Source organism: Oryctolagus cuniculus, chromosome 3 (assembly GCF_964237555.1).
Source record: "Oryctolagus cuniculus chromosome 3, mOryCun1.1, whole genome shotgun sequence".
Classification (NCBI taxonomy): domain Eukaryota; kingdom Metazoa; phylum Chordata; class Mammalia; order Lagomorpha; family Leporidae; genus Oryctolagus; species Oryctolagus cuniculus.
In genome coordinates, this window is record NC_091434.1 from 8,899,022 (window position 1) to 8,916,256 (window position 17,235).

Genomic DNA, 17,235 nt, shown 5'->3' on the forward strand with positions numbered 1-17,235 from the left:
CGTTTTTAGAAAACCACTGCCCCCCGCCCCACACTAAAGTTGGTAGTTTTTAAACTTATTCTTAACGAATTGAGGTAATTTCCAGTGAGTTAAAATAGCTTGAGATTTCCTTCAGTACTTTTGATCATATTATTCTCCAGTTAAAATATTAGCCTGCTGTATCCCAGATCTTATCTTGTTGAAACCCTACCCTTTTTCAATGTCTAGAGACAAATTTCTACTTTGACTTAGTTTGTACTCTTCTCCAGACTCAGAAATCTTACAGAAATCCCATAGCACTTTGGGCCACTCTCAGCACATTTATTATGGCATTGTTAACATGTGGGGAATTCCCAGGAACTTTAAAGAATCCAGTATCTGCCCAGCTGCTCCTGTTCTGTTTGTCTGTTGTTACTATGTTCCCATTTCAGGCCTACTCTAACTTCTGGCTCACTTTAGTAGGCCTAACTTCGGTCTTCTCATCTTCTCAACATAAGTTCAGTCATCCTTCTTTTTGACTTTTTAAAAACATGTCATTTTCTTGGGAACAAGGAAGGAATAAGTAACATCCGTGATACTTTTTGTTCTGTCTGATACTTACTAATGTGCCAGTAGCCCTCTTTTTGCGGAATGGTTTCCCATGAGTCTTGAGTGGCAGGTATTTCTTTCACTAAGTCTGACTGTGACCCTGGTTAGCTTTTGCCTAGCCTTTGACCAGAGCTGACAGAATTTACAGTACGTCTTCCTGAGCATAGTGATGTGTGATCCAGGCTGGGGATATTGGAAGCTTTAGCTTTGTATTTTCTGATGACAGAGGTAGGACGATGTGAATTTGAAGTTGCCAGACTGCCATTTGTCCTGCCTAATGGAAGAAGACGGGCAAGCAAAGAAAAGCAAAGATGTTGGAGAATAGTTGCGTATATTTTTTTAAATATTTATTTACTTACTTGAAAGAATTAGAGAGAGATCTTCCATCTGCTGGCTCACTCCTCAAATGGCTGTACCTACCAGGCCTGGCCAGGCTGAAGCCAGGAGCCAGGAGCTTCTTCCAGGTCTCTTAAGTGGGTACAGGGGACCACGCACTAGGAACCATCTTCTGCTGCTTTCCCAAGTGCGTTAGCCGGTAACTGGATTGGAAGTGGAGCAGCCGGGGCTCATAATGGATGCCAGCGCTGTAGACTTTGGCATAACCTGCTGTGCCACAATGCTGGCCCAAATAGTTGGGTTTTAAAGTTCTGACAAGTTTCAATTCCATACTAGTTCTTTGGAGCTGTGTTGATTCCTCTCTAGGCTTGATTATTCCACTCTTGTTTAGATCCTGGTGATAAGCTTGTTATATTAGTGAAGCTTCTTTTGGCGGTTTTAGAGCCCTACCTTAAAATATTTTCAGGGGCTGATGGATTGGCATAGTGGATAAAGCTGCCATCTATGATGACAGCATCCCATATGGGCACTGGTTCGAAACCTAGCTCCTCTATTTCTGAACCAGCTCCCTGCTAATATCCCTGGGAAAGCAGTGGAAGGTGGCCCAAGTCCTTGGGCCCTTGCACCCACGTGGGAGACCTGGCCTGATCCAACCCTAGTTGTTGGCAGCCATTTGGGGAGTAAACCAGCGGATCGAAGACTCTCACTCTGCCTTTGAAAAAACAAAAGTATTTGCAATACAAAGTTGATATAAGATTATATTCATTACAACATTACAACTAAGTACCTTGATAGTAAGCACAGTGCTTTATAGCAGTTAAGAAATAGCCTATGTTGTAAGTAGTTCCAACCTAGTAGGGGAAATGGGCATTCAGGCTCTTATTAGAGCCAGGTGAAACATTTCTAGTCATGACCTCATTGATCTGGGCTCTGAAGGCTGAAGCAACAGTTGCACAGCAGATGGTACTCACCAGCTATATTTGTCTTTACTTGACAAGTGCACTCATTGGTTATTTCTAGATTTGGATATTATAATTTTTCTTTATCATGTACTTCTTTACTTCCAAGTCATAGGTGTTCTCCAAATGCTAGTGCAGGTTACAAATTAGGAGATTTCTTTTCTGTTGGCATGTGTAGGTCAAGAAATGTGACTGTCTAGGTTTACTGAAATGATGGTGAAAACACTGACTGTTGTTGAAAGGTAGAGTTGAAATAGGGCATAGTTATAAGGTGGACTGGGTTATGCTTTAGTAACAAACAACTCATAAATAGACGTTAGTAGTTTATCCACTAAAAAGTCATCCGTCCTAGAATATCCCTCTGCAGGTCCTGCTTCATAGCAGCACGTCCAGATGTCCACATTTTCTGGTGTGTTGCCAGTGCCCTTGTCAAGGCTAAAGTGTATGAATTTTCCCCTAGAAGTGATCTTTTTGGTTCATATTTCCTTGACCAAAGTGCATCATACAATTGCATGTAAGTTCCAAGTGGTTTGAAAGTACCCTCTAGGGTAGGCACTGTAGTACATTAAGCCACCACTTGGGACTCCTGCATCCCTGTGTTGGAATGCCTGGTTTGAGCCTCAGCTCCTCCAAGTTTCTGATTCAGCTTTCTGCTAAGATGCCTAGGAGGGTAGCAGATGGTAGACCAGGTACTCTGCCTTGTGAGATGCGGATGGAGTTCCTAGCTTCTAGCTTTAGATTGATCTTGTCTCAGCTTTTGCAGGTATTTGAAGAGTGAACCAGTAGATGGAAGATTTCTCTCTCTCTGACTCTGCTTTCAAATAAGTAAATAAATCTTAAGAAAAAAAAAAAAAGTACCATCCCGCAATCTGGAAAGAAGAGAAGTACTTACGATGTACCTATTACAAGCTGTTTAAATATTTTGCCTTCTGGCCGGCACCGCGGCTCACTAGGCTAATCCTCCACCTGCGGCGCCGGTACCCCGGGTTCTAGTCCCGGTTGGGGCACCAGATTCTGTCCCAGTTGCTCCTCTTCCAGTCCAGCTCTCTGCTGTGGCCCAGGAGTGCAGTGGAGGATGGCCCAAGTGCTTGGGCCCTGCACCCGCATGGGAGACCAGGAGTTCCTTTGTTCACTCAGATGGAAGTTCAAGGTTCATCTTGTTTGGGAGGAGAAGAATGTTATGGGGAAACTTGATGTGATGTAAAAATGATTTCAGTGCCTTTCATGACTGAATTTTGATCCCTTTTTAAAAATAATTTATAGTAGAATTGGCTGGTAATTTGTAACTAGCTCCCTTCAGTAATAGTAAATCTTACTGCTGTAATTTTAACTGTAGAATCATGTTTGCACACACTCTTCCCCTTTCAACACTGCTTTGGTAATGGTGGGAAGACTAGTCTGTCCCATCAGGCCTTGGGGACAGGGAGAAGATTTAGAGTGTTGTGTTAAAACATTGACATGGTTACCTTGATCTAAGGAGAAACAGTACTTTCCTTTGGTTGGGCACTGTAAACATGTGATTCTTAATTATACTTGTTTTTCTTTCTTGGGCTTAGAAAGTAATTTCATATATTTTATGATTTTTTTTTTGACAGCATATAGCTCCTGTTTTAATCAAGAGTGAAATGGAACCCAAAAGTCATCTTTAAACATACAGTGATACTTTCTAAAAGTTTATGTAAAAAGAGAACTAAAAGCTGTTTATTTTGGTGTGCAATTTTGAAATCCACCTATATGAGGAATCTTCAAAAATTCATGGAAAATGCATATTATGAAAAACTATTCATGGATTCCAAAATATTTTGCACCAAAATAAACTTAACATTTTAGTGCAATTTTCTACAGACATCTAAATAAATTTATTTATTTCAAGGCAGGGTTCGAGAGAGACGTATCTTCTGCGTACTGGTTCACTTCCCACTGGCTACAACAGCTGGGAGCCTGGAACTCCATCCAGGTCTTTCATTTGAGTGGCAGGGCCCAAGTGCTTGGCCATCTCCCACTGCTTTCCCAAGCACATTAGCAGGGAGTTGGAGTGCAAAAAGAGCAGCTAGGACTGGAACTGATGCTTATGGGCATTCTGATACTGCAGGTGGCTGGGCCACACGGCAGCCCCTCTATAGACTTTTTTTTAAGATTTATTTTATTTATTTGAAAGAGTTACACTGAGAGAGAAGGAGAGGCAGAGAGAGAGAAATCGTCCATCCGCTAGTTCGCTATCCAGATGGCCACAATGGCCTGAGCTGTGCTGATCTGGAGCTAGGAGCTTCTTTGGGGTCTCCAACGTGAGTGCAGGAGCCCAAGGACTTGGGCCATCTTCTGCTTTCCCAGGCCATAGCAGAGAGCTGAATCCAAAGTGGAGCAGCTGGGACTCTAAACAGCGCCCTTATGGGATGCGGGCAGAGGCCCCTGGGTAGGATAATTTTAATTGGTCTGTTGTAGACACAGTCCTATTATTTTGATCACTGTGCCCTCTTGATGTAGTTTTGGAATTGCGTGTTTTTATAGAGTTGATTACCTGGGCTCGCTCTTACGTTTCCTGCCTCAGGGCTGTGTGTGGCAAACCTCACTTGCTGTGTGCCTAAAATGGGAACAACACCTGCCTTGGGTGTCACCTGAAGCCAAATTAGATCATGTATTCAAGCTTAAAATAATGCTTGTCACATAGTCAGCACTTTAGAAAAGATACTGTCCGTCTTCAGTTTTTAGCCAGGTATTTACAAAAGACTCAGTACTGATCATTAATCTATCACTAATCCCCTTTTGATTATTTCCATGTCTCCCCTGCCTTCCTCAAAAACTTTGTGAAATGTGGGGGAAGAGTAAGTTGAGTTTTAAGGTTCCAATCTTTTTGCAACCATCTTTTACTATTTTGATTCCACTCAATTCCCTTGCCTTTTTTCTTTCCATAATAACTTAAGTGTTACTGTTCACTCACCCAAACAGAATTCCTTGGTTTTTGTACATAAAAGTCTCATTGCTTTACTGCTTCTAGCCCTGTCAGTTTCTTAATGTAAGTCATATATTATTAAGAGCAAAATATAGATCCTTCCACAAGGCATTGCATTCAGAAACCTTTTCTGTCTATCCCTATCCTACCTTTTCAGCTGTGCTTTTAATGTATCTTTATCCTCGGGCAGATAATATCGTGTGCCAGGTTAGATGTGTATTTCCTAATTTCCTGCCACTACCTTTGCTGTATTCTGATTTTGACTGGCTTTTTACCCTTCAGGTCTGGGTTTAGCTACTTTGTGTTCTATTAAGTCTGTCTTCTGCTAGAAATAATTTCTCCCTCTGCTTGGAACTTGAGTAGAGCACCTGTTAGATCACTTTGTTTTATGAGGTTGTGACCTCTCTGAGGAAAGTGACTAGTTTGTATGTTATCCATATTTATAAGCTCTGTCATAGCTTGCACATATTTTAGTTGATAAATGTAATATACTAAGCACTCTGTTAAGTAGCTTAGTACAGTGGTTCTCAACTCTATCTGATCCAGTGTATCCTGTCTATAAATGTGTAGCTGATAGTGTAACTATCTTTATTATGCTCTTTTAGTATCTTGAAATTAAGAAGTACAGAAAACATCTGCCTACACAGAATTTAGAAAAATCAATCTAATGTGCTAGCATTTTACAAAGAGAATTAAACAAAAGGAAACACTTGATAACAGTAGCATCTCATAAGGTCAGTGCTTGGGTATAGTGACACAAGATGATAGGATTTTTGCTAACATCTGTATTTGAGTTCACTGACTGATAGTTACAATAGACTTAAATATATATTAAGTGGACATTTTCATCAAAGACTTTAAAACCAATATATGACTTAGAAAAGTGTAAAAATACATAATTTTTTGTTGTTTTGCATGCATTGCTTGGTCAGACACTGTGGTACAGTGGGTTAAGTAATTACTCAGGACTCCCACATGCCATATCAGAATTCCTGGTTCAAGTCCCCAAGTCCTGGGTATTCTCTGCTTCTGATCCAGCTTGCAGCTAAGGCTTCTAGGAGGCAGCAGATGATACAGTTCCCGACTCCTGGCCTTTCAGCCCAGTGTAGCTGATCCAGCCCTTGCTGTTGCAGGCCTTTGGGGAGTGAAGAAAGGTGGTGGAAGATATCTGTATCTGTCTCTCCTTCTCTCTTGTCACTACCTTTCAAATAAACCTTTTAATTTTATTTGGCATGCATAAAAACCAACAAAACAAGGCTAAAATAAGAAATTACAAGTGTATTTTTCATTTTAGGGTGCTGCTATATTTTTATGTGTGTTTGTAACTTCTTCACGTATTACCAAGGCTTTTTAAAATATGGGTCTTGGATTAAATAAAAGTTAAAAATAAAAAAAAAATGGGTCTTGGGACAAGTTCTTAATTTTGTCTGACCTGTATATAGCGAGTTTTTATTTAAAGTGGTTTAAAATCAACTTTCTATCTTGATTATTGAAATTTGGTGGCTTATTTTAAAACATTTTACACACAAAATTCAAGTTTTGGAAGATAAAACTATAATGCATAACAATTACATGTGTCTATTCATGTATACAAACAAATATGGAGATAATGAAATCTCAGCTTGTTTTGAATTTGGCAATATGTGCATGTATTTTAACTTTTTTTCTTTATTAATTTGAGAGAAGGGGAGAGAGACAGTGCTTCCCAACTACTGGCTTATTCTCCAAATGGCCACAGTAGCTGGCACTGGTTCAGGCCAATGCCAGGAGCTAGAAGCTCAGTTCAGCTCTCTCAAGTGGGTGGCAGGGACTCAACTACTTGAGGCATCTCCTGCTGCCTCTCAGAGTGCACATTAGTAGGAAATTGGTTTTGGAAATAGAGCCAGGACTTGAAACCAGGCACTCCAATAAGGAATGCCTGGCCAAGTGCTGGTCCTGTGCGTGTAGTTAAGCAGTGAATATATGTAGCATAGAAATTAAACAGTATCAGATCTATAATATAAGGAATTAACTACGTGTTACTACTAGTCACTTCATTTTTCTCTAACATTTTGGTATGAAATTTAGATCTCTCTTTACTCCCTTTAGCTGAAGGTCGTTTTGCTTCTTTGGACTGCTAATGATTTGGCGAGCTGGCAGTAGAAGTATCTACAAGGGTATAGTTAATACTGTGTATATAAAAGTCAGCAAAAGACATTTGAGACTTGCCTTCAAGATAGTCTTGAAACCTGTTACCAGAGTTGATAAGTCTGTTCTGTTGCAACATGGATTTCTTTAATGTGAACTGATCCATGTACTCCCAGTAAATATAGAAATGATGGCAGTATAAAGTGAAAGTAGTGGTGGCTCATAGACAATTTTCTCTACAGTGTTAATACATGAACTGAAGTGGGGAAGGAACTTTGAAAGAGGAAAGTTTGGTGATATTTGAAGACCTTTGAAAAACCTACAAATCTCACAAAAATTATTGTTAAAAACATAATTTGATGTAAGAAAATGCCACTCTACAGTAGGCTTTTATATCACTATACTTGTTACTATTGGATGCACTGCTGTGTTTGTAAAGAAAGAAGATGACAAAAAAGGTCTTATCTAAGATTATATTTTTAATTTTGATGAAGTTGATCTAGTCTAGTATATTTAAGGGTTTGTCTTGAATTATATTGTGCTATTCTGCAGCTTTTATAAATTTTACTAGGTCTCAAAGAAATTGTATCTTTTCAATAATAATGAGCATCAAGGTTTGATAAATAAGAAAGTAAAGTGAACTAAAAGGACGCATCTGAGCACCTTTAGCTTTGAATGCTGTGATGTTCTAATTGACTATTCTAAATTGGGTGTAACTTGATGTAGATTTATTTTGGAGCATTCTGAGCATCAAAAATTTCTAAATGGGCATAATGAAATAGAGTCTGAAGCCAGGAGCTTCTTCCAGATCTCCCACTTGGGTACAGGGGCCCAAGGACGTGGGCCAACTTCTGCTGCCTTCCCAGTTGCATTACCAGGTACCTGGATCAGAAGTGGAGCATTTGGGACTTCAACCAGTGCTCATATGAATGCTGGTGTCACAGGCATTAATCCACTCTGCAACAGTGCTGGTCCTTCATTTGACTGTTTAATAACACCTCAAATTTGAGTTTTCTTTCAATACATAGCAACCACTATATATACATAAAATGCTTATTTGTTAATAAGCTTATCCAGCAGATAATGTATGTGCTTAGGTCCTGTTTTTCAAAAGATGATTGCGTCTCTGATACGTTAATAAGTTTATAACACTCTCACAGATTCAACTAGAATTGTATGAGGTTTTCAGTGACTTATTTCCAAGTTCCTTTGAGATAGTGTTCGGGATGAAAGCTATTAAGGATTTTTTTTTAAACAAGGGGAACAACTTTGGTATTAAGGAAACTTTGTTCTAATTTCTCACTATTATAAAGTCTCTTATGTGGAAGATGGATGTGCATTTATTGCTTCATGTGTAACACCAGTTTTTCTGGATAAATATTAGTGCAGGTTTCCCTTCTTATTTATGTAAATTTCATGTAACTGGTGCCTGAGGGTGAAAAACTAACTGGAGACAGTTTCTTTGTGTCCCTCTAACTTGCTTTTAGAATAATGATGACATAAGAATTTTGTTACAAATAATTATATGCAGTCATATCAATAGAATTGTGAATGTCTTTGGATCATTTTGTAATAAATTCTGTATCTTTCTAGGGCTATTGTTTCTTTTGTACTTTCTCTTGATTAATGCTTTAAACTCTTGACAAATATTGCTATATTTATGTCATGTAGGTGTAGTTTACTATTTGGTACGGCTAATGATTTTCTGTGTAAAATCAGTTTCAGAATTGAATCATCTGTCTGCATTTACTATGCTTACCTGAATTTTAAGGTATCATTTGGGAACTAGTATCATTGTATGCATCACAGATTGCCTTTTCTATAAAGTTTATAAGCTAGTAGACTCCCATTTTCTAGTAAAAGTTGGTCTAAAATCTAAATTTGCTTTTTTGTAAAAAATGTATGAATGCAGTAAAATTACTGAAAAATTCACTAACGCTTGTGCAGCCAAAATCATGCTACACAAGTATGTCAGCTGATAGGCGTGGCATCTTAACTGCTGGGTATGGAGAGAGTTGGTTTCTGAAGAAATTTCTTATGCCATTTTATTTGTTAGAATAATTTTGTGAATATTTGGAAAAGGGGTAGAGTCAATAATGAAGAAATGGGAGGTTTTTTTTCTAATGTACAATATTTCACTTTCAGTGTCTTGTTTGCATCTCAGTTTCCTGATAGATTTCTGTTTTGATTTTCTGCTGACAGGTCACATTTAGGGCAGGCAAAACATAAGGGATATAGCCCTCCTGAGAGTAGAAAATCTAATTCTAAGGCACCCAAAGTGCAGTCTAATACTACTACTGAGCTGTCAAGGGGACACCTTTCTAAAAGGTAAATGTTCACATTGCTTATACATTTTCAAGGCAGAATTATTTACATTTGAATCATTGCATACTATTAAAACCAGTTTATTCCAAAATGTTATATGATACATGTTTTCATTATAGTTATAATGTTTAGGATTAATATTTTATCACTTTAGTCGTGATATTGGTGTACTATGCCATGGCCAATGAATTTTTTGTTTACCCTGAAAAGTGAGATTTTTCCTTGTTTAGAGAGCTATAGGATTCCTCCATTTGTTAATAAGCCATTATAGGCACCTAAAATTTCATTTAACCTTTTTCTTTAGTTTTTAGTGTCAGACCCATAGTTCAGGTCAGTGATTCTTAGGATCTAATTGGTAGGAATCTTTGGAAATGAATATAACTGTGAGTATTGGTTAGTAATACAAGATAAAAAATTTCTGACCTTTCCTTTTGAAAGTACGTACATTATTGCTTATTCTAAGCTTTGACAAAGCAATTGCGTTTGTGAATAAAATACTACATTTTAGTTTCTGCTGTATGATTTAGTTTTGCTTTATTTGTTGCATGATAGGAGTTTGTCAGTAATCTTTGGAGTAAAGAATGCTCTTCTAAAACCACCGAGTCACATCTACCTTTCCCCCCATCTTTTCAGTTTTGAGCCATTTGAAAACCTGTCTTTCTTGGATACTGTATTGATCAGGAAAATGTTTGCATTCTTTTTCAAGCACTTATTTCCAAAGATTTGAGAAGTTAGGAAATACGTTAGTTCTGTGTGACAGATTTACTGATGACGGGCTGCGTTAACTCTTTTCTTATCTAACCTCGTAGAAGCTGCAGTTCATCATCTGCTGTCATAGTTCCACAACCAGAGGATCCAGAGAGAGCCAATACTTCAGAAAGGCAGAAAACGGGGCAAGTGCCTAAGAAAGACAATTCTCGAGGAGTGAAACGCAGCGCTAGTCCAGACTACAACAGGACCAATTCTCCTAGCTCTGCGAAAAAACCCAAAGCACTTCAGCATACTGAATCTCCATCAGAAACGAAGAAGCCACATAGTAAGTCAAAGAAGAGACATTTAGACCAGGAGCAACAGCTGAAATCTGCACAATTGCCGTCAACAAGCAAGGCTCACACCAGAAAGAGTGGGGCCACTGGTAGTTCACGGAGTCAGAAAAGAAAGAGGACAGAAAGTTCTTGTGTGAAGAGTGCTTCTGGGTCCGAATCAACTGGTGCCGAAGAGAGATCTGCAAAACCTACCAAGCTGGCTTCAAAATCAGCCGCCTCAGCCAAAGCTGGGTGTAGCACCATCACCGATTCTTCTTCTGCTGCCTCTACTTCCTCCTCATCTTCTGCTGTTGCCTCCGTCTCCTCCACTGTACCACCAGGAGCCAGGGTGAAACAAGGAAAAGACCAGAACAAGGCCAGGCGTTCCCGTTCAGCATCCAGTCCCAGTCCCAGAAGAAGTAGCAGGGAAAAGGAACAGAGTAAAACTGGTGGCTCTTCAAAATTTGATTGGGCTGCTCGTTTCAGCCCGAAAGTTAGCCTTCCTAAAACAAAACTGTCTCTTCCAGGGTCTTCTAAGTCAGAGACATCAAAACCTGGACCTTCTGGATTACAGGCCAAATTAGCAAGTAAGTTGATAGAGAAATCTTTTTCTCCGATTAAAATTTTCCTTGGTTGGACATCAGTGATGATGCTTTCCAGTAGATTTTCCCCGCCCCACGTCTGAAGCAGTCTTAGAGTCATTACTTGTGTCTGTGTGTAATAGTACCTAACAATTGAAACTACAGTTAGTTTCATGGAGATTGATAAGGAATATTGCCTTCCTACCTTTTTTTAATGTTTATTTTATTTATTTGAAAGACTTTGTTCTATTTGTCCTTTTTACATTTCTCCAAATATAGCAGAACAATGAAGCAGGTAACTACACTTTTTAAAAGTACTCAATTTTTGTAAAGTTTTTTTTTTTTTTTTTTTTTTTTTTTTTTTTTTTTTTTTTTAAATAATTTATTTGAAAGGCAGAGTTACAGAGAGGCAGAGGCAGAGAGGGAGAGGTCTTCCATCCTCTGATTCCACAGATGCCTGCAATGGGTGGAGCTTCGCTGATCCGAACTGGATCAGAGTGGAGCAGCCAGGACTTGAACTGGCGCGTGTATGGATGCCGGCGCTGGAAGCAGTGGCCTTATCCACTACTCCACAGGACTGGCCCTATTTTGTAAAGTTTAGTCAGGTTTCTCGTTTCTGAAAATCTTTTCCCTTTTTGAGGTCTCAAAAGATTCTGGTTTCATATCTACATTCTGAGGGCCTAGAACCTTTTCTTGGTTGTTGGAAGGCTTTATACTAGCATCCTTGTCAGAGTTTAGCTAATGTTGAATCAGAGCAGTTAGTGCTGTTTAATTTAACCCTATAGCCCAGAACCTTTGGTTGATTAAATATTAGCCACACTTTGACAAGAATACTAGTAGGCGCTATATTAAATGACATTTATCCTCTATCAGGGTTACTGTAAAGATAACATCTTCTTGTTTGTGCAATCTTTGTTCTACTTTTTTTTTTTTTTTTTGGACAGGCAGATTTAGACAGAGGGAAAAGTCTTCCTTTTCCGTTGGTTCATCCCCCAAATGGTTGCTACAGCTGGCGCCCTGCGTCGATCCAAAGCCAGGAGCCAGGTGCTTCCTCCTGGTCTCCCATGTGGGTGCAGGGCCCAAGGACCTGGGCCATCCTCTACTGCCTAGAACCCAGGGTGCCGGCACCACAGGCGGAGGATTAACCAAGTGAGCCTCGGCACCGGCCTGTTCTACTTGTTAGTTTAATTATGCAACACACATGTATAAAATCTTACAAGATTAAAGGTATAAATGATGAAATAAGATTAGCTATATCAATAAAATAAACATTAAAAGGAGATAAGACATTTGATACAGTGATTGAGATGCCATTAGAGAGAGGCCTGTGCTGTGGCGTTTTGGGTAAAGCCACCACCTGCAGTGTTGGCATCTCATATGTGTGCCAGTTTGAGCCTTGGCTGCTCCACTTCTGGTCCAGTTCCCTGTTGGTGTGCCTGGGAAAGTAGCAGAGGATGACTGCAGTCCTTGGGCCCCTGTGTGCATGTGGGAGTCCTGGAGGAAGCTGATTCCTAGCTTCAGATCAGCCCAGCTCCAGCTGTTGCAGCCATTTGGGGGGTGAACCTGCAGATGGAAAGACCTCTCCTCTCTCTGTCTGCCTCTCAAATAAAGAAATCTTGAGGGAAAAAAAAAAAAGCCACTAGAGAGGCTGGTGTGGCGCAGCGTGTTAAGGTGCTGCCTACAAAGCAGGCATCCTGTATCTGAGCACTGGTTCTAGTCTTGGCTGCTGTGCTTCCAATACAGCTCCCTGCTAATGTGCCTAGGAAAGCAGCAGAAGTTGGCCTATATGCCTGGACTCCTGCCAACCATGTTGGAGACCAGGACAGGATTCCTGGCTCCTGGTTTCAGCCTGACCCAGCCCCATTGTTGCAGCCATGCAGAGAGTGAACCAGCTGATGGAAGATCTCTTTCTGTCTCTCCCTTTCTGTTACTCTCTTTCAAGTAAACGTAGTAAGTCTTTAAGAAAAAAAAAGTCGCCGGCACCGTGGCTCACTAGGCTAATCCTCTACCTTGCAGCGCCAGCACACCGGGTTCTAGTCCTGGTCGGGGCGCCGGATTCTGTCCCGGTTGCCCCTCTTCCAGGCTAGCTCTCTGCTGTGGCCCGGGAGTGCAGTGGAGGATGGCCCAAGTGCTTGGGCCCTTCACCCCATGGGAGACCAGGAGAAATACCTGGCTCCCGGCTTCGGCTCAGCGCGGTGCGCCGGTCGCAGCATGCCGGCCACGGCGGCCATTGGAGGGTGAACCAATGGCAAAGGAAGTCCTTTCTCTCTGTGTCTCTCTCACTGTCCACTCTGCCTGTCCAAAAAAAAAAAAAAAAAGTCATTACTGTTGCGCCTAAGTCCCACCTCCATTCCCATTCCAGCTTCCAGGTAGGTGGCATATATTGGCTTAGGTAGTTGTCCCTGCCATTCATGTGAGAGACCTGGTTTGAGTTCCAGGCTCCTGTGTTTGGCCTGTCCTGCTGTTGCAGTGCATGGTAGTCATCTCTGTCTCACTGTTTCTTTCTCTCTCTCTCTTTATTTATTTATTTTTTAGGTATCTGTTATTAGTTACCTGGTTTGTTCTGCTGAAGCTTTCTTTTTTTAAAGATTTATTTATTTGAAAGACAGAGTTGCAGAGAGACAGAGAAAGGTCTTCGATCTGCTGGTTCACTCCCTAAATGGCCACAATGGCTAGAGCTGAGCGGATCTGAATCCAGGAGCTTCTTCCAGGTCTCCCACATGGGTGCAGAGGCCAAGCACTTGGGCCATCTTCCATTGCTTTCTTTTTTTTTTTTTTTTTTTTTTTTTTTTTTTTTTTGACAGGCAGAGTGGACAGTGAGAGAGAGAGACAGAGAGAGAAAGGTCTTCCTTTGCCGTTGGTTCACCCTCCAATGGCCGCCGCTGCAGCCGGCGCACCGCGCTGATCCGATGGCAGGAGCCAGGATCCAGGTGCTTTTCCTGGTCTCCCATGGGGTGCAGGGCCCAAGCACCTGGGCCATCCTCCACTGCACTCCCTGGCCATAGCAGAGAGCTGGCCTGGAAGAGGGGCAACCGGGACAGAATCCGGCGCCCCGACCGGGACTAGAACCCGGTGTGCCGGCGCCGCAAGGTGGAGGATTAGCCTATTGAGCCACGGCGCCGGCCCTTCCATTGCTTTCTTAGTCCATTAGCAGGAAGCTGGATCAGAAGTGGAGCAGCTGGGACTCAAACGGGTGCCCATGTAGGATGTCGGCACTGCATGTGGCAGCTCTACCCACTATGCCACAGCTCAGCCCCACCAAAGCTTTCTTGGCCAGTTGGAGTAATTCTGTCATTTTTTAGTTCCTTCTTCACCTTCTTTTAAGTGAGGTGGAGGCACCAGTGCGTGTGTATATGCGTGTGTTGGGTTCATTATAGGAGCTGTGTAATCTCTGTGGCCAGTTGAGTTTACAGCCAGTTCTGTGGGATTTGGACATCTCCTTTCTGCCCTCTAACCTTCCTGTCTTGATGAATACATCTGTTTCAGCTCTTATTTCTAGAAATTCCAAGACTAAGTGTTACTAGTGTTATGTACTGCACTTGAGTGTTGTAGTCTTGACTCTTCTCAGAAATTAGTTTTCTTACAGCATCTATTTTTTTTTTTTAAGATTTATTGATTTATTGAAAGCTGGGGGGAAAGAGAGAGAGAGAGAGAGAGAGGGAGAGGGAGGGAGGGAGGGAGAGGGAGGGGTAGGTAGTTAAGTAGATCTTCCATCCGCTGGTTCACTCCCCAGTAAGCCACAATGACCAGAGCTGCACTGATCGAGACCAGGAGCCAGAAGCTTCTTCCTGGGTCTCACAAGGGTGCAGGGGCCTAAGGATTGGGGCCATCTTCCACTGCTTTCCCAGGCTATAGCAGAGAGCTGGATTAGAAATGGAGCAGCTGGGACTCCAGCCTGCGCCCATATGGGATGCCAGCAATGCTGGCTTTACCTGCTACTCAACAGCACCGGCCCCTTTACAGAATCTATTAATACAATTTCTTTTTAAAGATTTATTTATTTGAGAGTCAGAGTTACACAGAGAGAGGAGAGGCATGGAGAGAGAAAGAGGTCTTACATCCGATGGTTCACTCCCCAGTTGGCCGCAATGGCCGGAGCTGTGCCAATCAGGAGCCAGGAGCTTCTTCCAGGTCCCCACGTGGGTGCAGGGGCCCAAGGACTTGAGCCATCTTCTACTGCTTTCCCAGGCCATAACAGAGAGCTGGAACGGAAGTGGAGCAGCAGGGTCTTGAACCAGCGCTCATATGGGATGCTGGCGCTTCAGACCAGGGTGTTAACCCACTGCGCCACAGCGCCGGCCCCTATTAATACAATCTAAAAACAAACAAACAAAACAAAAAAAAAACTTGACTGTATCAGTGGCCAACCAGTGGAGTTGCCCTGGCTGGGAAGGAGGAACCAGTGTCACGATGAAACTATTCAAATAATTGTTAAACCTGCTCTACACCTGGTCCAAAAGGTTTTAGTATCTTAAAACTCAATTTTTGTAATTTTTTTCTGTACTTGGCACAAAATATATGCACTGTCGTCACTGTAATATCCCTTTTTCCAATTTTATTGCCACTACCTTAAGTATAATCTCTAATTATTGTCTAAGCTGTTGAAACTAAGCTGTTGAAACCATAGAAGGGAATCAGCATCTATTTGACACCTATTAAGTGCCAGGTATTTTACATACACAGTTACATTTACTTAAAATAATGATGCTTTTAGGATGGTTTAAGGAAATTGACTCAAGTGGAATAATTTCTGGGTAACATCACTCTTAGTAGCAGTGTTAGAATTTGAAGATGGGGTTATATCTGACTTTGAAGTCTTCTTTCTTCACTATGCATTTATTTTGCACCTGTTTTAGTTATTGTTGTAACATTATGGTATCATTTGAAGATACTAAGAGCCTTGAGGAAATGATCCTTTTTGGGTACTTTTGATTTTTTTTTTTTTTTTCATATATTTATTTGAAAGGCTGAGTTAGAGGGAGAGAGAGAAAGCACTTCCATCTGCTACTTCACTCCCCAAATGGGCCAGGCTGAAACCAGAAGCCTGGAAGTCCATCTGGGTCTTCCAAGTGGTTGGCACATGGCCACCTGCTGTTTTCCCAGGTGCATTAACAGGGAGCTGGATTGAAACTGGAATGACCAGGATAGGAACTGGCACTCCTGCCAGCATTACAAGTGTTGGCTTTTTGGTGGCTTAAAACAGCTACACCATAATGTCAGCTCTATATTGATTAATCTTTTTTTTTACTTATTTAAGATTTTTAAAATTTATTTATTTGAATGGTAGAGGTATAGAGAGGCAGAGGCAGAGAGAGAGGTCTTCTATCTGCTGGTTCACTCCTCAGATGGCCCCAGTGGCCGGAGCTGCGCCAATCTGAAGCCAGGAGCTTTTTCCTGATTTCTCATGGGGGTACAGTGGCCCAAGGACTTGGAACATCTTTCACTGCTTTCCCAGGCCATAGCAGAGAGCTGGATCAGAAGTGGAGCCACCGGTATTCTAACCTGCACCCATATGAGATGCTGGCACTGCAGGTGGCTGCTTTACCCGCTATGCCATACTGCTGGCCCCCGATTAATCTTTAAGAATGAAAAGTATGTGAGCTCACAGCTTCATATCCTATCTTTTTCAAAAGTGAGGACACTTTCAACAAATAATAGCTAATGTTTACTGTGGTTTTGTTTATTTTTTTAAAGATTTATTCATTTATTTGAAAGAGTTAGGCAGAGAGAGAGATGTCTTTCATTGGTTGGTTCACTCCCCAGTTGGCCGCAGTGGGCGTAGTTGCGCCAGTTAGAAGCCAGGAGCTCAGCTTCTGCTTTCCCAGGCCATAGCAGAGAGCTGGATTGGAATTGGAGCAGCTGAGACTTGAACTGGCGCCCATATGGGATGCTGGCACTGCAAGTGGTGGCTTTACCTGCTATTCCACAGTGCAGCCCTTATTTACTGTCGTTTTAAATGTCTGACAATTGTTATAAATAGTTCATGGATTATCTTATTTGCTCCCCATCAGTCCTTTGTGTCAAGTGTCATTCCTGATTTATAGATAGGAAAGCTCATGGAACTAAGGACTAACAGAGCTGAGAGTCTAAAGTAGGCCATCCAGAAGTTGGTCTTGAAATTGTCAGCAGATTGGGTTAGCTGAATCTGGGAAGAATTCTTGAAGTGCATTTTAGGCATGAGTTAATAGATCATGTCAGCAAAGAGTTTATGTAGGAATCAGTAGAATTGGTAGGTGAGTGTTAACTCAGGATATGGAAGCAAATTTTTGTTTTTGATGATAATACCTGGGTGTCAAGGAATAGTGTTTTGGAGTGAATCTTTAATACAGAGCTAAAAATCCTGGATCTGAATCCCACTTCAGCCA

The 17,235-nt window shown here is 41.4% G+C and overlaps 1 protein-coding gene across 29 annotated transcripts in view; it reads left to right on the top strand.

Moving 5' to 3' along the window:
• TRIP12 (thyroid hormone receptor interactor 12) overlaps positions 1–17,235 on the top strand; it is a 153,631-nt gene that overhangs the window by 48,311 nt on the left and 88,085 nt on the right. For 12 of the 29 annotated variants that reach the window (XM_051849049.2, XM_070070086.1, XM_051849046.2 and 9 more), the window contains 2 exons: positions 9,142–9,267; positions 10,074–10,876. In XM_051849049.2, coding sequence (XP_051705009.1) covers positions 9,142–9,267; positions 10,074–10,876 — 929 coding nt within the window. The remainder of the gene's footprint in view (positions 1–9,141; positions 9,268–10,073; positions 10,877–17,235) is intronic. The other 17 variants (XM_070070091.1, XM_070070094.1, XM_070070093.1 and 14 more) reach the window with 3 other exon arrangements.